The sequence below is a fragment of the Chiloscyllium punctatum genome, chromosome 4 (genome assembly GCF_047496795.1).
Source record: "Chiloscyllium punctatum isolate Juve2018m chromosome 4, sChiPun1.3, whole genome shotgun sequence".
Taxonomy (NCBI): domain Eukaryota; kingdom Metazoa; phylum Chordata; class Chondrichthyes; order Orectolobiformes; family Hemiscylliidae; genus Chiloscyllium; species Chiloscyllium punctatum.
Window position 1 is genome coordinate 89,520,062 of NC_092742.1, and position 20,417 is coordinate 89,540,478.

The following is a 20,417-nucleotide window of genomic DNA, read 5'->3' on the forward strand; positions in this document are numbered from 1 at the left end:
CTAATAGTTAGCAGGACATTGAGAAACAAATTTGTAAGGCGGTCTCAGTTATCTGTAAGTTTAAATATGGTGGTTATAGCAGGGGATTTTAACTTTCCAAACATAGACTGAGACTGCCGTAGTGTTAAGGGTTTACATGGGAGAGGAATTTGTTAAGTCTGTACAAGACAATTTTCTGATTCAGTATGTGGATGTACCTACTAGAGAAGGTGCAAAACTTCACCTTCTCTTGGGAAATAAGGCAAGGCAAGTGTCTGAGCTGTCAGTGAGGGAGTACTTTGGGGTCTGCGACCATAATTCTATTAGATTTAAAATAGTGATGGAAAAGGATAGACCAGATCTAAAAGTTAAAGTTCTAAATTGGAGAAAGGCCAATTTTGACAGTATTATGCAAGAACTTTCAAAAGCTGATTGGGCGCAGATGTTCACAGGAAAAGGGACGGCTGTAAAATGGGAAGCCTTCAAAAATGAGGTAACGAGAGTCCAGAGAAAATATATTCATGTTAGGGTGAAAGGAAAGGCTGGTAGGTGTAGGGAATGCTGGATGACTAGAGACATTGAGGGTTTGGTTAAGATAAAGAAGGAAGCATATGTCAGGTATAGACAGGGTTTTGAGTGAATCCTTCAAAGAGTATAAAGGCAGTGGGAGTATACTTAAGAGGGAAATCAAGAGGGCAAAAAGGGGACATGAGATAGCTTTGGCAAATAGGGTTAAGGAGAATCCAAAGAGTTTTTATAGATACATTAAGGACAAAAAGATAACGATAGAGAGAATAGGGCCCCTCAAGGATCAGCAAGGCAGCCTTTGTGTGGAGCCACACGAGACAGGGGAGATACTAAACAAGTGTTTAGTATCAGTATTTACTATGGAAAAAGATATGGAAGGTATAGAATGGAGGGGAATAGATGGTGACATCTTGAAAAATGTCCATATTACAGAGGACGAAGTGCTGGATGTCTTGAAAGGCATAAATGTGGATAAATCCCCAGGACCTGATCAGGTGTACCCTAGAACTCTGTGGGAAGCTAGAGAAGTGATTGCTGAGCCCCTTTCTGAGATATTTATATCATCAATAGTCACAGGTGAGGTGCTGGAAGACTGGAAGTTGGCTAATGTGGTACCACTGTTTAAGAAAGGTGGCAAGGACAAGCCAGGGAACTATAGACCAGTGAGCCTGACGTCAGTGGTGGGCAAGTTGTTGGAGAGAATCCTGAGGGACAGGATGTAAATGTATTTGGAAAGGCAAGGACTGATTAGGGATAGTCAACATGGCTTTGTGTGTGGGAAATCATGTCTCACAAACTTGATTTGAGTTTTTTGAACAAGTAACAAAGAGGATTGGTGAGGGCAGAGTGGTAGACATGATCATTATGGACTTGGGTAAGGCGTTCAACAAGGTTCCCCATGGGAGCCTGATTAACAAGGTTAGATCTCATGGAATACAAGATCTAGCTATTTGGATACAGAACGGGCTCAAACTCCACTCCCCACCCCCCTCCCCCAACCAAACCGTGGGGTGGTGGTAGAGGGTTGTTGCTCATACTGGAGGTCTGTGACCAGTGGAATGCCACAAGGATCAGTACTGGGTCCATCACTTTTCATCAGTTATGTAAATGATTTGGACGTGAACGTATGAGGTATAGTTAGTAAGTTTGCAGATGACACCAAAATTGGAGGTGTCGTGGACAGCGAAGAGGGTTACCTCAGATTACAATGAGATCTTGATTAGATAGGCCAATGGACTGAGAAATGGCAGTTGGAGTTTAATTCAGGTAAATACAAGGTGTTGCATTTTGAGAAAGCAAATCTTAGCAGGACTTATACACTTAATGGTAAGGTCCTAGGGAGTATTGCTGAACTGAAACCTTGGAATGCAGGTTCATAGCTCCTTGAAAGCAGAGTTACAGGTAGATAGGATAGTGAAGGGGGCATTTGGTATGCTTTCCTTTATTGGTCAGAGTGTTGAGTACAGGAGTTAGGAGGTCATGTTGCAGCTGGTTAGGTCACTTTTGGAATATTGTGCGCTATTCTGGTCTCCTTCCTATCAGAAGGATGTTGTGAAACTTGCAAGTGTTCAGAAAGGATTTACAAGGATGTTGCCAGGGTTGGAGGATTTAAGCTATAGAGAGAGGTTGAATAGGATGGGGCTGTTTTCTCTGGAGTGTCGGACATTGACGGGTGACCGTATTGACATTTATAAAATCATGAAGGGCATGGATAGGATAAATAGACAAAGTCTTTTCCCTGGGATGGGGGGAGTCCAGAACTAGAGGGCATAGGTTTAGGGTGAGAGGGAAAAGATATAAATGAGATCGTAGCAACAACTTTTTCACCCAGAGAGTGGTGCATGTATGGGATGAGCTGCCAGAGGAAGTGGTGGAGGGTGGTACAACTGTAACATTTAAAAAGGCATCTGGATGGGCATATGAATAGGAAGGGTTTGGAGGGATATGGGTCAGGTGCTGGCAAATGGGAGTAGATCAGGTTGGGATATCTGGTCAGCATGGACATGTTAGACTGCAGGGTCTGTTTCTGTGCTGTACATCTCTTTGAGATGTAGATAAATGTGAGAATATCTAGTTTGGCAGCAAAACACTAGGTAGATTGGGAAAGGGAGAGGTTGAGTGAGATCTGGATGTCCTTGCACATCATACAGTGAAAATAAGTATGCAGGTGCAGCAGGTGATAAAGGCTGCAAATGGTATGTTGGCTTTCGTAGCACGAGAACCAGAGTACAGGAACAAGGATGGTTTGATGGAATTGTACAGGGCCTTGGCGAGACTATACTTGGAATAGTGTGTGCAATTTTGATCTCCTTATCTGAAGATGGATGTTCAGTTATGGAGGGAGTGCAAAATAAAGGTTTACCAGACTGATTCCTGGAATGTCAAGAGTGTGGTGCTGGAAAAGCACAGCAGGTCTGGCAGCAACCGAGAGCAGGACAATCAACATTTCGGGCATAAGCCTTTCAACAGGAACGAGGCTTCTGGGTTGGGGCTGAGAAATAAATGGGAGGGGGTGGGGTGTGGGCGAGGTAGCTGAGAAAGCGACAAGTGGATGAAGGGGAGGGAGAAGGTGATAGGTCGGGGGGTAGTGGGGGGGGGGTGCATCAACCACCATGTGGGAAGGGAAGTTGTGATCGTGGAAGAAGATGCCGTATGGTACTCTCTGAGGTGGAACTGGTCATTTTGGGAACAGATGTGGCGGAGGCAGTAGAATTGGGAATAAGGGATGGCATTTTTACAGGAGTTAGGGTGGGAGGTGGTGTAGTCTAGGTAGCTGTGGGAGTCAGTGGGCTTGTAGTATATGTCTGTGATTAGTTAGTCACCAGAGATGGTGATGGAGAGGTCAAGGGAGGGAGGTCTCTGAGATGGTCCAGGTGAATTTGAGGTCAGGGTGGAAGCTATTGGTAAAGTTAATGAACTGTTCAACCTCCTTGTGGGAGCATGAGGTGGTGCTGATACAATCATCAATGTAGCAGAGGAACAGGTGGGAGGGTGGAGCAGGTGTAGCTGTGGAAGATGGACTGTTCCATGTACCAGACAAAGAGGCAGGCATAGCTGGATCCCACACGGGTACCCATGGCTACCCCTTTGGTTTGGAGGAAGTGGGAGGATTGAAAGGAGAAGTTGTTGAGGGTAAGGACCAGTTCAGCCAGGCAGATGAGGGTGTTGGGTGGAAGGGTACTGGTTAGGACAGGCCCCACATTGTCCCAGTCCCAAGCCTCCAACTTGGCACCACTCTCCGGACCCATCCATCACTCCCTCCTCTGACCTATTACCTTCTACCTCACCTTCATCCACCTATCACTTTCTCAGCTATCTTCCCCCCACACTCCACCCCCTCCCATTTATCCCTCAGCACTGACCCACAAGCCTCATTCCTAATGAAGGGCTTATGCCTGAAAAGTTGATTCTCCTGATCTGCTGTGCTTTTCCAGCACTACACACTCAACTCTGAGCTCCAGCATCAGAAGAGAGATTGGATCAGTTAGGACTATATTCACTGGACTTTTGAAGAATCTCATAGAAACCAAACAAGTTCCAACAGGACTAGACAGAGTAAATGCAGGGAGGATGTTCATGATGACAATCACAGTCCAAGGATAGGGGGTAGGTTATTTAGGACTGAGACAAGGAGAAATGTCTTCAGCCAGAGAATGGTGAGCTCGTGGAATTCTCCATCACAGAAAGCAGTTGCTGTCATAATATTGTTTGTTTCAAGGAGGAGTTAGATATAGTTCTTCATGTTAAAGGGTTCAAAGGGCATGGGGAGAAAACAGGAGCAGGGTACTGAGTTTGACGATTAGCACAATCATATGGAAAGATGGAGTCGGTCTGAAGGGCCGAATGGCCCTGGCCTTGTTATTATCTTCTGTGTTTCCACCTTCCAGAGTCAAGTAGACCATGATGCAGTACATAGTATTTTCTGGCCAGTTACACTAGTGACAAGGGTGCTCTGTTCAATCTACAGGCTTTCTTAAAAATCAGGCAGGTACAGGTGTACCTTGGACTACAGAGAATGTCAGATCTGCACATTGCAGTGTGAGCCTGCCCACGATGAAGCGTAAAAATTCAAAAATTTAGCATCCACATCATTCCACAATGTGGCACAGAAAGAAAAGATTTTCATTTACTTTGAGCCTTTAACAACCTCTGGGTATCTCAGACAATGAAGCAGCTTTGAACTGTAATCACTATTATGATGTTGTAATGAGATAATGGTCAAATAATCTGGTTTAATTGGCCCAGGAGCTTGTCCTGAATAAGCTACATTTTTCCTGCTTGACAAATCTATTGGAATTTTTTCTTCAGGATATAACGAGTGGAGTTGATAAGGGACTGCCCAAGGTGTGGTTTACTTAGATGTGCGGAAGGCTTTTGATAAAATAGCTGTAGGATAAACATCAGCCAGAATATCTGGGAGGACTGACTTGCTTTTCTTTACATAATATCATTTGATCTCTTATAGCCACCTTAAAAGACAGCTTGGTTTAACATCTCATTCCAAAGACTAACAGTGCAGCTCCACATCAGTGCAGTGGAGTGTCAGGCTAGCTTGTGGTTAAGCCTCCAGAGTGCAACTTGAATCTACAATCTTCTGCCTTCGAGGTGACAGCGTTAGAAATGCATCATGGCTGACATGCAATTAATGCTTTTAGGCCACCATTATCTTCTACTGAAAGCACCTTACCTAGTAGAAGGAATAATTAAAGACTCTGTCTTTGTGATTTTTCCACTGGGAGGGAGCCTTTCCAGAAAGGTGTCTGCACTGATGCTTTCAGACGCTGCTGCTGCCTCTTCCTGTTGTATTTGATCCTTATGGGAAACCAAACAAAATAAAATCATGATTTAAAAATAGCCCGTATGGTAGACTGCATTCTCTGAGTAATACATGATCCATCTCCTTTTGCAACACCCTGGGGTCTTTGTATTACTCGAGTGAAAGACAGCATTCAAAGTCAGCATTAAACAGCCACAATCACCCTGCATTATCCTTTCTGATATGGTCCAAGGTTACAGATATTCCTGTAGAGGATTATTTAATTGTACAAAACTGTGTTTCAGATTAAATATTGATGATCAGAAATTAATTAACGTAAAGAACTGAATTGCATGACAAAATTTCACCCTTCTTCATGCTACAAAGCATAAGCTGTGTCAATGGCACACAGATTTGATGCAAAGGTTTCCACAATTTGAAAGTTACACGTGGAATAATAAATACTGAACCATGAGTTGTGGGCAGGAATCTATTTGAGGGGTTCAGCTGGTTTAATATTGAATAATTGATGATTGAGTTCCAGCCTAGAAAGGAATGAAAGGGCTCATGATATTTGGGAGTGCATTACAAGCTGAAGTATAATCGAGGAATTTATAAATGGTTTATAATGACTTGAGCTGGATCAACACTGTTCATGTTTTGCTTCCGTGCTTGATAACTACCCTATGCCGAATGGCTTCACATAGTCTCCAATTATCCATGTTATTCAGTTGATAAGAAAGATCCACAGACATGCAATGTATATATTATTTTCCCTCAATTTCAACGTTCAGTTCCTCCAAAATTTCCTTTTTCACATTTCCCCGCATCACAACTCTGCTCCCAGATAACTGTTCCAACTTGTCACCAATTTAAATTTTCCTTCCTTATCCAACATTCTCTTTATATTCCTAAACCAACGACTGTTGGTACCGTTATTCATTCTCACCTCTCCCTTGAACTCCACCTCTAGGTTACATCTGGTATAGTGCTTGACATATTTTGCAATATGCACCAGTGATACTTACAACTGACAATGTATTGGAAACACTATCTATCTGAAACTTGCTTGCAGAGCTCTTGAGCTTTTCCGGTGCATCTACCTGCATGAAGCAAAAGACGAACAGGATTATAAAAACTGTTTAAGTTTGTGTGTTCTTTAAAATTATGGACTGGATTGAAAAAGAACTGCTTTAAAAACCAGTGTTCTAAATGATTACTACATTTTTTGAAAAGCGAGTAACCTGACTCTCATGGCAAACATAAAGCAGTAGTTGAAGTCTGGGTTGCAGACGAACTGGAATCGAGGGTGTGTGTACAGATGCAACTCCAGCTGGCAACAGGAAATTGATAGATAACTTGTCATTATTCCATAGACCAATGACACAAGCCTCTTGCCTACCCTTGTCAACTAAACAGCTTGGGGCTAGGAACAAGATAGTGGAAAATGTTTTGATCTCCACTAGCTCAGGAGCTGTTTCTCTGTTCTTGGCGGTCATAAACCCATTGCAAGCTGAAACTCTTAGCGGACAATTCAGGGACCTTTCCTATGTGAATTGGCTACCTTGTGTGTCTTGCAAACCAGTGGAAGCATCCAGAGAAAGGTAACTGAAAAGCAACATTTTGAAAAAGGTAAGAATGCTAAGGATCATACCAGCAACCCATGAATAGAAACCTCTGAACTGTCTTCTCAGTTTTCCGCCATCAAAAACTTATTTTTTTTCTCTGTCTCCATCTGTGTTTAAAAAAGTTGGGGGGGGGTGGTTTATAAGGAAGTTAGAGTTCTAATTTGTAATATTATTTGCTGACAGTTTACAATTGTTTATCTGTAGTTAGAGTCTAGTCAATTGTATTAAAAGCAATTCTTGTTAAGTACACAAACCTGCTCTGTAGTTTCTGACAGCCTGGGTTTGAAAATCAGGTAATTTGGGGAATTTAGTATACTCATTTTAAAACCTTTAAAACCTTCTACTGTGATTCTGGAACTAGCAGGGCTTGATTTCTGGTGCATTATCCAGTGAGGTGTGACAGGATAGTTCATGAGCTCACAGCTAACCACCAAGTTTAAGTAAAGCAGCCACTTGACTGGAGGAGGGCACAGTGAGAGGGGGATGGAGGTCAGTCCCAATCCAAAACCTGTAGTTTAATTATTTTAGATTTGAAAACTTGTCAGCAACCTGCTTCTTGTAAGTGAACATGACAGGCTGTTACCAGAGTTTCTTTCTCATATCAATTTTAACCTCAGCAAACTCTCAGACCTTTCTTCATGACCATCACATTCTTCCTAAAATAGAGTGGCCAAAACAGAACATAATAGTCTCACTGTATTGATCCATGAATATTTAGCATCACCTCATTACACCAATTTATTAAAAACAAGCAACCTACATAACAGTTTTAATATCAAGTTAATTTGCTTCTGTATGCATTTCTAAAATCTCGATAACCTCAGCGTCTCTGCTCCCCTACTCATTTTAAATTATCATTTAATAATTAAGCACATTTAATCCTCATTGTTTCTTTCAAAATGTGTCAGTTCACATTTCTTCATCTTAGATTTTACCTGCCCTTTAGATACTCAATCTATAAACTGGGTTTAGTGAGGTTCTTTGTTTGAGTTTATCTCTGTGAATAATATCTGGGCAGAGCCAGCAGACGTAACTGATTTATATTGGTTTGCTAAACTCAGCTGATGGCATTAATGGACATGTTAAATCCAGAATGAAGCCTTTCAGCAAGATGGTGGAAGAGTAAGATGCTCCTACTGGAGTTCCTCTGCTCCGCCTGCTCTTCTTTCTTCTTTTTTTTCCCCCTCTATCTCTCCCCTTAGCTCCAGAGATGAATCCTGGAGCAGTGGCAGACGTGTATTGCGAGCCCCTGGAGTATCACCCAAGGGAGTGAGTCCTGACCGGAGACCGGTGCAGGGGAAGCAGTCCTAGGACTTACCTTGGAGCAGATGAGTGTGGGTACAGAACGGACTGCAGGCTAGGAGCAGAGTGGGGACAGCTCTTGAACTGGGGTCTGGGGTGGGCAGTCAGACCACGTGCAGAGGCCTGTTGCTGCAATGAAAATTTATTTGAATTTTTTTTTTAATCTGGCTGTAAAGTCAATCCTTTAACAATGTCTTATTTCTAATTTATTTTTTAAACAGTGTAAAGTAATGTAACTACTTTTTATTCCTCTTTTGTATCCAAGATTTGTACCTAGGTACTTATACCAAAGATAGCACTATAAAGGCAGACATTATAAAAGCTTTTCACTATACCTCTACAAGGGAGTACACGTGACAAAGGATATTGTATTTTATTCTCTTCTATTCAATTCTATTCTGGCTTGACCGAGCACATGCTCTTTTTTGTTTCATTAGTTAACAATGGTTAGTCATGTTCGCATGAGGCTGCAAATCTTCTTGAACCAACTCAAAAAAATCCTTATTCCACAAAAAGAAACAAATCAAGTATTGAAGACAGTTAGAATGTTTTCTGTGGGATGTAAGATCAAAGTGTCAACCTGTTTCCCAATGCTTTTTATTAGAGATTGATGTCCAGAGAAATTAGGTACTTACTCAACTCTTTAGGATTCTACTTAACGGACTTCTGAAAGTTTTTTTTGTTATAGAGTGTTGAGGCAGTTTTGCCTTCTGGCTCTGCCCAGATACTGTTCACAGAGATAAATTCAAAAACAAGGACTCTCACTAAACCCAATCTATTAGCTAATCTGACACACATGGCCTATTCAAAGTATTAGTGCAAAAGTGTTGCATTTTATTTAATAGATCCTTGCTGATTCTGACAGGAAATAATCCAAGAGCCAAACTTTTCTCAGTTCTAATAACCTGTAGGTGTTTTAACACAACTTTCCTTGTTTTGAAGTTTCACAGATGAAAACTGGCTGGTGAGGGGAGTTGCACCCTAAACTCCTTCTAGGAGTAAAAGTAAACTTGCTTCTAAACAGAATTAAAAACCTGCTCAAGTTCCTGGACTCTACTGAACTGAAAATAAAGCTGATAGATTTACAATAAGTGCAGGAATCCTTGTAAGGTCAACAGTGTAAAGATATTTTCATTTCCACCACAGGGGCCTACAGTCAATTACTTTTTGAAGAAAAATGCTGGATTTAAATACTGTTTCAGAAGGACTTCCTGACCTCTTTTTATTTTTACAATGAAAGGAAACTCTTCGCTGAAGGAACCAACACCCATTTGCCACTATTTTGAAATACATATTTCAAAAATGATATTGCTATGTAAATTATACACTTTTCATTGCATTGGAAACCAGCTAAGAGGTTGTTTTAGCTTTGGCTCTTCTATAACTTGTAGTTCAAGTCAAGAATAAAGCCAAAACAGCACCTGGAATACAGTAAAAGCTAAGCCTATCATTACTGACAGACTGTGAGTGGGAAATGGTATTCAGTGTAAGATAAAGGTGAAAAGATGACAAATGCTTGGAAGATTTAGCTGGAAGCTAAAGAAACAAAATACGCAGTAATTTAGCGAAAGACAGTCAACCTTGTTGAAGTAGGAGTTCTGGAAGTAGCACATTTAGTTTTAGATTAAAACCATAACAGTCGCTACTGCACCATGATTTTCCCTGAAAGCTCAGAGAAAAGAAACCAGAAAGTACGAGAAGGAACTGGAAGCTCACATGGAAAGGAATATGCAAAAAAAAGCGTTCTAGGAATGAAAGAATGTTGATACAAGTTGACCAGCAAAAGCAGTAGCAGCAATAAAAAGAATTTTTGTTATTTGGCAAATGGTTGGAATCTGGAATGCAGGGTGTGGTGAAAGCAGATTAACCGTGACTTCTAAATGAAAAGAAATAAACGCAGGGTAACTTTGAATGGGTAGGGCAGTTGGGACTGTTAACGTTGCTCCTGCAGAAAGCTGACACAGATACAATGAGGTAAATGGTCTCCACTGAGCTATAACTATTCCACGATTTTTTTATCTGAAGATATGCTTCTTGCTATCACTTCTGAATGGTTCAGCTCTAACTTTAAGGTTAATCCACATAGTTGGAACATTCTCACTAGAGAAAATAGGAAACCGCTTCCAGATTTCACTTCTAAATATGCAATTACTAAATGTATTGTTTTTGTTTGTCTGGTCTCCGTAGCTCAGAACAGTACAGTACTCAGAACAGTACTCTGCTTTTCAACAGATCCATAGAATGTTTCAATGAAGCTGAAGGAAAAAACAAGGTGTTATAGATACTGGACATCTGAAATGAAAGCAGAAAATGCTAGAGAAACTCAACAAGTCTGGCAGTTTCTGTGGAGAGATAAACAGAGATAATGTTTAAAGGGCAGATCTTCTGAAATGCTGAATTCTCCCTCACACCTTGTTTTTAGATCAAAGAAATGTAATGTTATGTCCACAACTTATGAGACAATGCCTTGAAAATCATTAACACTGGTCAACAGCAACCTCTGGTGGTGCAGACCAAGCAGTGCAAGAGTACTGCTTATTTCCAGGATACACTCTGCATCTAATTACATTGAATCAACATAGTACAGAAAGTAACTTGAACAATCAGTGGCAGCATACATGCTTCATCATGTAACCTTTTGCCATCCGTCCATTCAAATCTGTCAACACACCCTCTTATTCTCTTAAGTTCTAATTACATGTGCATCATTTGTCCTCATTTTGTTACTGGACTAACTCATTACTATCTTATATTGTTAACTCTAGATTCTTCTTAACTTTGGATTCATCTGCATTTTTTCTAATTTTCAAGAGCTCCAGAAGATTGACCAAGATTTCTTGTTTGTTTTTAAAGAAAAAAGAACCCTAGTCTGTCTAGTCTTTGGAGAAACTTATACCCTCTCATCTTTGTCATTATTCTAGTTAATATTGTTCTGCATCTACTTTGGTATCAGATGACCGGAGTCCAGTTTTTAAGTGGAATGTCTAGCTAGTTCTACACATGATTGACCTGTTTTAGTAAAGATAAAAGTGACTCTTTGCACATTATCAGGCTTCTTGTAGTCTAAAAGTATTAGATGTCTGGGTTTCAATTGAATCTTCACTAAAGGGGAAAGACTACATCCCAGTTCTTGGCTACTTACTTAGACAATAGACAATAGATGCAGGAGTAGGCCATTCAGCCCTTCGAGCCTGCACCGCCATTCAATATGATCATGGCTGATCATTCCTAATCAATTTCCTCTTCCTGTCTTATCTCCATAACCCTTGATTCCACTACCTTTGAGAGCTCTATCCAACTCTTTCTTAAATGAATCCAGAGACTGGGCCTCCACTGCCCTCTAGGGCACAGCATTCCACACAGCCACCACTCTCTGGGTGAAGAAGTTTCTCCTCATCTCTGTACTAAATGGTCTACCCCTTATTTTTAAGCTGTGTCCTCTGGTTCGGCACTCACCCATCAGCGGAAACATGTTTCCTGGTGCCAGAGTGTCTAATCCTTTCATAATCTTATATGTCTCAACCAGATCCCCTCTCAGTCTTCTAAACTCAAGGGTATACAAGCCCATTCGCTTCAGTCTTTCAGTGTAGGTAATCCCGCCATTCCAGGAATTGACCTCGTGAACCTACGCTGCGCTCCCTCAATAGCCAGAATGTCTTTCCTCAAATTTGGAGACCAGAACTGCACACAGTACTCCAGGTGTGGTCTCACCAGGACCCTGTACAGCTGCAGAAAAACCTCTTTGCTTCTATACTCAATTCCTCTTGTTATGAAGGCCAGCATGCTATTAGCCTTCTTCACTACCTGCTGTACCTACATGCTTACCTTCATTGACTGGTGTACAAGAACACCCAGATCTCTCTGTACTGCCCCTTTACCTAAATTGATTCCATTGAGGTAGTAATCTGCCTTCCTGTTCTTGCCACCAAAGTGGGTAACCATACATTTATGCACATTAAACTGCATCTGCCATGCATCTGCCCACTCACCTAACTTGTCCAGGTCACCCTGTAATCTCCTAACATCCTCATCACATTTCACCCTGCCACCCAGCTTTGTATCATCAGCAAACTTGCTCATGTTATTGCTGATACCATCTACTATATCATTAACATATATTGTAAAAAGCTGCGGTCCCAGCACGGATCCCTGCGGTACCCCACTGGTCACTGCCTGCCATTCCGAAATGGAGCCGTTTATCACTACCCTTTGTTTCCTATCAGCCAACCAATTTTCAATCCAATCTAGTACTTTGCCCCCAATACCATGTGCCCTAATTTTACTCACTAACCTCCTGTGTGGGACTTTATCAAAAGTTTTCCTAAAGTCCAGGAACACTACATCTACTGGAGCTCTTCTACTTCTCCAAACCCAAGTATGCATATGTACAGAATGTCTCAATTGTATTGTTTTAACTAAGATTCTATTCCTTATTTTGAAATCTCCCTGTACACTTGCAATTTCCCCCAGCCATAACTAAACACACAACCTATAGTAAAGGTGAGGGCTTTTGGGTCTATGCCAACACTTTAAGAAAACCATTGCATTAGCTTAACTACATTGCTCTTTCCCCATAGCTCTACAAATTTTAATTTCGAGTAGATATCTATGGCAGTTTGAATACTGTTCCTGAATAAGCTTCATCTACTACTTGGTAAAAACAATGACTGCAGATGCTGGAAACCAGATTCTGGATTAGTGGTGCTGGAAGAGCACAGCAGTTCAGGCAGCATTCATCTACTACTTTATGCAGTGCATGCCAGGTAATAACGTGCATCCATTGCTCTTTCAATATTATTTGCATGTACATTTCATCCTACCATCAGTGCCAGTGTTTCACCCAAAGCTCCCATCCTTCAGAAACATATTCCCATATCCCTAGTGTTGCCACTTGTCCATCGTTACCAAAAGCCTACAAAAACCTCATTGTTCAACCATATTTTTCTTTCTAACTTTGTTGGCATCTATTTTTCTTATTTAATATTCTCTCTTTTCTACCCTGTTAGTGATACTATAGAAATGTGAATTCTTGAAGGTGAAGAACCCTACTAATTGATTTTTGACCTTGCCTCAGGATAAAAAATTTTTTTCCCAGTCGCAATGATCATCTTCTAAAAATACTGTAACTTGCAATCACAACAGGATCAAGTCCTCACAAACAAAAACAGAAATTGCTACCAAAGCTCTAGTCTGGCATGTCTGGCAGCATCTGTAGGGGGAAAGCAGAATTAATGTTTCAAGTCTGCTTGACTCTTCATCAGGACAGCTCGGAAAAAGTGGTATTTATGCTAAAGTTGAGGTTATGGAGGTTGGGGAGAGAGATGGGTGAATAGATGGAGATAGAGCCCAGAAAGGGAGAGATATGAAAGGGGTAGACAGATGAAGAAATGTCCCAAAACATTAGGATGTTGTGAAACTTGAAAGGGTCCAGAAAAGATTTACAAGGATGTTGCCAGGGTTGGAGGGTTTGAGCTACAGGGAGAGGCTGAATAGGTTGGGACTGTTTTCCCTGTAGCATCAGACATTTATAGAGGTTTATGAAATCATGAGGGGCATGGATCAGGTAAATAGACAATGTCTTTTCCCTGCATTGGGGGAGTCCAGAACTAGAGGGCATAAATTTAGGGAGAGGGGGGAAAGTCTTAAAAGGGACCAAAGGACAACTTTTTCATGCAAAGGGTAGTGCATGTATGGAATGAGCTATCAGAGGAAGTGGTGGAGGCTGGTACAATTACGACATTTAAAAGGCATCTGGATGGGTACATGAATAGGAAGGGTTTAGAGGGATACAGGTCAAGTGCTGGCAAATGAGGCTAGATTAGGTGGGGATATCTAGCCACCATGGACGAGTTGGACCGAAGGGTTTGTTTCCGTGCTGTACATCTCTGACTATTAAGTGGTTTCTCTTCACAGATGCTGCCAGACCTGCTGAGCATTTCTAGCCAGGTCTGTTTTTGTTGTAGACAGATGAGAGGATACGCCAGGACAGAAGAGAAACAGACTTTTTAAAAATTCTTTACTCACTAGCTAAGCCCATTCAGAATTACTAAGAGTTAAGAGTCAACCACATTGCTACGAGACTGGAATCACATGGAGGTCAGATCAGGTAAAGGACATTAGTGAACCAGACAGGTTTTCCAGCAATTGACAATGGTTTCATGGTCGTTATAAGACTTTTAATTCCAGGTTTTTACTGAATTATTACTATCTTCCACAGAAGGACTCGAACCCAGGTCTCTAGATTAATAGTCAAGCGACAGTACCATGAGGCCATCATCTCCCCATTAGAAAATGGAGAAAATGGGTAGATTGTGTTGAAGAAAGCAACACATGCAACGTGATTATAGGCCTGAGAATAGGTGAGAACCAGGGCTGATTATCACATTAAATGGATTGCTTTCAGCACAGTCTACCCATTGTCTCCACTCTCAGCTGTCATTGTCATTTATTTAGCTTCTCTTCTATCCTGGCCTATTATCAATAATTCCCTCATCTGCCAACCCTTTCATATTTCTCTCTCTGGGATTCATGTCCCCTTGTTCGCTCACCTCTCTTCCTCCCTCCCCAGCCTCCGCTTCAGCACGTGTACCACCTTTTCGTAGCTGCTTTCAGTTCTGATGAAGAAAGTCACTGAAATATTAACGCTGCTTTCTCCCTACAACTGCTACCAGACCAAACAGTTCCACCAACAATTTCTGTTTTTGTATCAGATCTCCAGCATTCACAATTCTTTATTTTTCTGAATTTCTTACAGGACTGGGCGGTTCTTTGGTCTGGCTTCTCAAGCTATGGATGCTGCCAATTTCAGTCTGGGAACTGGAGTGTGACAAGCCTTCAAAGTAAGGTCTGCAAAACAACAACAAAATAAGATTAGACATTGGAAGAAGATAATGAGGCACTTGCGATGCAATTCTAATATCATGAGATAGAATTACATTCAAAAGCAGAGAGCCTTCCTCAGACTTACAAAATGAAGACCAGTGAACTACAAGTTTACAATCTAATCAACATCTTCTAATTCTCTAGAATTGTCATGCCTTGTAAAGCTATGTTAACACTGTGGGATCTTTTACATTCAACTCAAAGCAGACACGTGAAGATAGCATTTGACAGTACAAAATTCTCTCAGTAAGTCACCATCATGCTAACATCCATTATTTGTACTTCTGTGTCAATGCAAGTGAAGATACATCCTGTAATCTTCTCTCACCTCACTGTCCAAGGCTCCAAATGCTCTTTCCAAGTAAAATATTGATTTAAGTACACATCTAAAAATTCAGCCTACTGTATTTGCTCAATATTGTATGTTGTAGAATGGGCAGATCAGACACTGACTTTTTTTTTAAGATTAGATTAGATTAGATTAGTTACAGTGTGGAAACAGGCCCTTCGGCCCAACAAGTCCACACCACCCCGCCGAAGCGCAACCCACCCATACCCCTACATCTACCCCTTACCTAACACTACGGGCAATTTAGCATGGCCAATTCACCTGACCTGCACATCTTTGGACTGTGTGAGGAAACCGGAGCACCCGGAGGAAACCCACGCAGACATGGGGAGAATGTGCAAACTCCACAGTTAGTCGCCTGAGGTGGGAACTGAACCCGGGTCTCTGGCACTGTGAGGCAGCAGTGCTAACCACTGTGCCACCGTGCCGCCCACTTCTGGCCTGTTCAAAGGATCCCCAATCAATTTGCAAGCATAACCCCAAGCTAACAATCATCTGTCATTCTAATTATCAACTTTGCTCACTTGTTGATCTCTCTGCCCTTAGCTTGATGCAGTGCTCCAATAAAACTGGATGAGGAAAAGACGTCTGGAATAAATTCTAAATTCGACAATTTCAGTCTGCAAACTGTCCTTATCTCAGTTTTATTCTTCTTTTCACTTTTTTGGCAGAAGCTACTTAGCAGTCTTCCATCCACAACTCCTCCAGATACATCATTACTTTGCTTCATAACTTATTTCATTACCATTCCATTTGGCCCTGGACCAATTATTTGGCTTTGGCATAGTGGTAATATCACTGAGCTATTAATATATTAGAATCCCTACAGTTTGGAAACAGGCCCTTCGGCCCAACAAGTCCACACCAACCCACTGAAGAGTCTCCCACCCAGACCCATTCCCCTACATTTACCCCGGACTCATGCACCTAACCTACACATCCCTAAACCCTATGGGCGTTTAGCACGGCTAATTCACCGAGCCTGCACATCTTTGGATTGTGGGAGGAAACTGGAGCACCCAGACAAAACCCACGTAAACAAGGGGAGAATGTGCAAACTCCACACAGACAGTCACCTGAGGCTTGAATCGAACCCAGGTACCTGAAGCTGTGAGGTAGCAGTGCCACCCCCTGGCTAATGTTCCAGGGACATGGATTCAAATCCCACCACAGCAGACTCTGAAATCTGAATTCAATAACAACCTGGAGCTAAAAGCTAATATAATGGTGTCCATGTAAAAACCCATCTGGCTCACTAATGTCCTCAGGAAAGGGAGTCTGCTGTCCTTACCTGATCTGACTTCCATGTGACTCCTGAGCCATAGCAAAGTAGTTGGGTCTTGACTGCCCCTTGGGCAATTAGGCCTGGACAATAAATGCTGGTCTAGTCAGCAATGCCCACATCCGGTTCACAAACAACACAATCGTCCCATCACCTATCTTGTCACAGACCTTTACTTCTGTTTATTTTCTGAAACACCCACCTCTTTGGCATGCTAAAAACCATTTCTGATTCGCCATTTCTGTTGAAAGATCATCAACTTGTAATGTTAACTTCATCTCTCTTCAGATGCTCCCTGGTTTCCTAAACATTTCCCACATTTTTTTGCTTTTATTTCCGATTTCCAGCTTTTGGAGTATTCTGCATTTATATTAGTAAGTCCATAAGACCATAAGAAATTGGAAGAGTTGGCCATTCAGCTTCTTGAGCCAGCTGTGCCATTCAATAGGACATATATCAGTTATTGCATTGTTTGGTAGTGGCCAGTGTTATAGCTGGACTGGCGCAGCTTGTCTGGGGAGCGGTGATTCTGAAGTTGAGGCCTTCAGTACAATTGCTGGAATGTTGTGAGAGTCAATAGATTTTATGCTATGCAATACTTTTAGTCATCTTTTGAAGTCGCATGGAATAAATCAACTTCACTGTGATGCTGGGGACCTCAGAAGGAGGCACTGATGAATCACCCCTCAGCACATCTAGTTGACGATAGTTGGAAATTTTTTAACTAGATATGCTGGGCTCTGACATTATTGAGGAGTGAGGGACCAGCTGCCGGATTCTCAACAGTGTACAATCTTCAACTGTACTTAATTAGCTGCAAAGTGTTTTGAGGAGCTTATAAAAAGCACTATTGTGATGAAAGCTAGTTTACACATGCGATTAATAGTATTTTTAAAAAGAAACAGTTTAGACTTACAGTTAATGGTATGCAGGTGTTGGCCTATTTTTTGAAGGTGTTTTAAAATTAACTAGGTCATTGCCTCTGGAACAATTATTTTCAACCAATATGGGTCGACTGGAAATTTGTTTATATTGTGCTGGTCTCCAAATGAGAGAGGAAGCATTGAAAGATATCAGCCTGCTTTTAGCTTACAAATAACAATTTTAGCTTGGAAAAATCCAGAGATGAGAAAACTTTCAGGCAGTTCAAAGAAACCTTGCCTTAAATCAGATGCAAGTATCGTCTCTTCTAGATAAAGGTGATCGTTTAGAACAGTTATGTTAGCTCAGTGAAAGAGTGCACTTTGTAAATGTTCTGAGGAAGAGTGTTTGGTTGGAAATCTACATTGGTTATTCACAGCTTACAAAGTCTAAGGTCTCACTTGCATGAGGATCCCAATAAAACGTTTTATTGCTCGACTGATAGGTGCTATGAAGTTGAAGGCGTGTACTGTATCTTTAAGAGAGAGTGAATGCTGTTCTGAATGACAGATTACAAGAACCTGTGTATATGACTGGATTGCAGTCCCAGAGTGTACTGGAAAACTGAAAAAAAGTAATGGATACCTGAGTTTTGTTTGCTGTTTTAACAAGAATTCAAATGTAACCAGTTTAAATTATGCCCCAGGATATTAAAACGAGTTTGAATTTATTGTTTTGCCAACATCAAACCAATGAGACAGACAATCTGATGTCGGGCGGATCTAACTGCCAATCTAACATCTTGCTCTCAAAGAAATTACAAACACTCTCTATCAAAGGTACCTTTTCATGTGAAACATACTTGCAGGAAAAAGACCAACCCAGGGAGATCAGCAGTCAGAGGAGTGAAGGCACAGAAAATGACAGAGACTGTGTGGTTTTGAGATTAACTTAGTGTAATTTTAATAAGTGTCTTATTGGAACAGCATTTTTTTTTATATAGAGTTGGAGTCAGATAGTAACTGGTTAAAAAGAAGGGGGGGCTTGGGTTTGTGAATAGTTGTTTTGTTATTTAATGTTCACTATTAGAGTTAGAAAAAAATTGTTATTCTTTTCTTTAAATAGTGGAATTTGGGAGTTCTCTGTCATTCGTATTTTCACAAGTTATGAGATGAGGTGAGGCTTTCTGAGTGTTTGGTTTAATTAAGAGGGGTTCAACCACCACTTCGTAACATAGGGAAAGGAATTTGTTTTTTTGAGTAGGTGTGAAGTTCTGGTGTTTGAGAATATATGTGATTATGTTTTGCCATACATTCTGATATTTATGTATTGCCATTTGAAAGCTATCTGGGTTTGGATTTCTTTTATGTTAATGCTTGAGTGAAAGGCTGCCATATGAAACAAAAGTCCATTTCATTCTGGGATCCGACTTATCCAGTAGAAACATCAGCTGGCATCACCACATTGTACAAATGTAATCTTCTGTTTTTTTCAATGAAATTATATTTCGAAAATAAATATTTCGAATACAGAAACATTTTGTATTTGAGCATTCAAGCGACGTGTATTTCTACAGTATAGTTGGGACTCAGACCTGCTGAATAAGCACCAACTATTTATAATCTGCAAGCAGGGTAACATTACAAAGTATAATGTGAGACAAACGTCCTTCATACTTGAGTTTTGGTTTTGGAGTACTGAGGACACTGTCATCATCGTCCATGTCAGGGCCACTGTCACTGGGATTTTCCACATCCAAGCTGTCGTACAACAGGTCTAGGTCCTCCTCCACTTCTTGCACATTGTCTGTGGGATCCTGCTCCGAGTCAAGGACCTACAACAAATTTACAAAAATATTTCATTAATGCCTTGCTCCAACCATCGTTTGCATATTTCTCTTTATCTTGATTGGTGAGTACAAGCAAAGTGAATTTTAAAAAGTGGATTTGTTCAGCCTAGGTCAGAAAAAGCTGGGAAAAGAATCTAATCAGTCAAACTGTGGAATATTAAGAGTATCAAATACTCTTTCACCTCCCCCTCCAACACCCAACAAATAATTCACCAACCTCTTGAGTAGCAATGTACTTTTGGTTTTGATTTATCATAATACAATTACTTTATACTATAAGCATATTACATAATTTCGCACCCCACATTAAAAATAAAAACTCCAATCAGCATACCTCATCTGAAACCTTGAACCGTCTCAGGAGGGCAACTACTTTCTGCTTGAAGTTCTGTTGCTGGAAGGAAAAACAATTTGAACAATTAAGCCTCCAAAAATTAGTGAGTGAAGCAACCATGGACAGAGCAATACAAACTCATGTAAGTTACCAACCACCTAAGTCTATGTTTATGCAGATAACCATAATGCATAATTCATAATAGTAAGGTAGATCAATAATTTCACTTAGAGCCCACAGGATGTGTAGAATGGGAATTATAAATCACTTTGGAGGAACATTAGAGAGAACGTCACCTCAAAGACCACGTACATTACTCCTTGCGTTTTTTTTATTGTGGATCAAGATGGGAGAAGAACAGTTTTAAAAGCCACAGATTACTGAAGGATTACTTCAAGCCTTCAGGATTTTCAAAGCAAGTAACCTGACAGTCATCATAAGCACAGCTGCATGTTCAAGCAGTAGCTGAAGTGTAGTTTGCAGATGAGTTGAAGCAGAAAGGTGTGTATTAATGGAGACTGAGCCAACTACAAATAGCGGATTGGTCTGTGGACAATTGACCAACTTTTGATGACAAAGGCCTTCTGCCTGCTAACAACTGCGTGATTGGTTTTCAGGTAGAGAGAAACATCAGCTCGGGAGCTTACTGTTCTCTGCAGTAAAAGCT

At 41.0% G+C, this 20,417-nt stretch overlaps 1 protein-coding gene across 4 annotated transcripts in view; it reads right to left on the minus strand.

Annotated features, from left to right (window-relative positions):
* Nucleotides 1–20,417, minus strand: part of pacs2 (phosphofurin acidic cluster sorting protein 2) — a 284,997-nt gene that overhangs the window by 75,577 nt on the left and 189,003 nt on the right. For all 4 annotated transcript variants that reach the window (XM_072569264.1, XM_072569263.1, XM_072569262.1 and 1 more), the window contains exons 8-12: nucleotides 19,751–19,810; nucleotides 19,244–19,401; nucleotides 14,946–15,039; nucleotides 6,292–6,366; nucleotides 5,195–5,319 (exon numbers count right to left, since the gene is read on the minus strand). In XM_072569264.1, coding sequence (XP_072425365.1) covers nucleotides 5,195–5,319; nucleotides 6,292–6,366; nucleotides 14,946–15,039; nucleotides 19,244–19,401; nucleotides 19,751–19,810 — 512 coding nt within the window. The remainder of the gene's footprint in view (nucleotides 1–5,194; nucleotides 5,320–6,291; nucleotides 6,367–14,945; nucleotides 15,040–19,243; nucleotides 19,402–19,750; nucleotides 19,811–20,417) is intronic.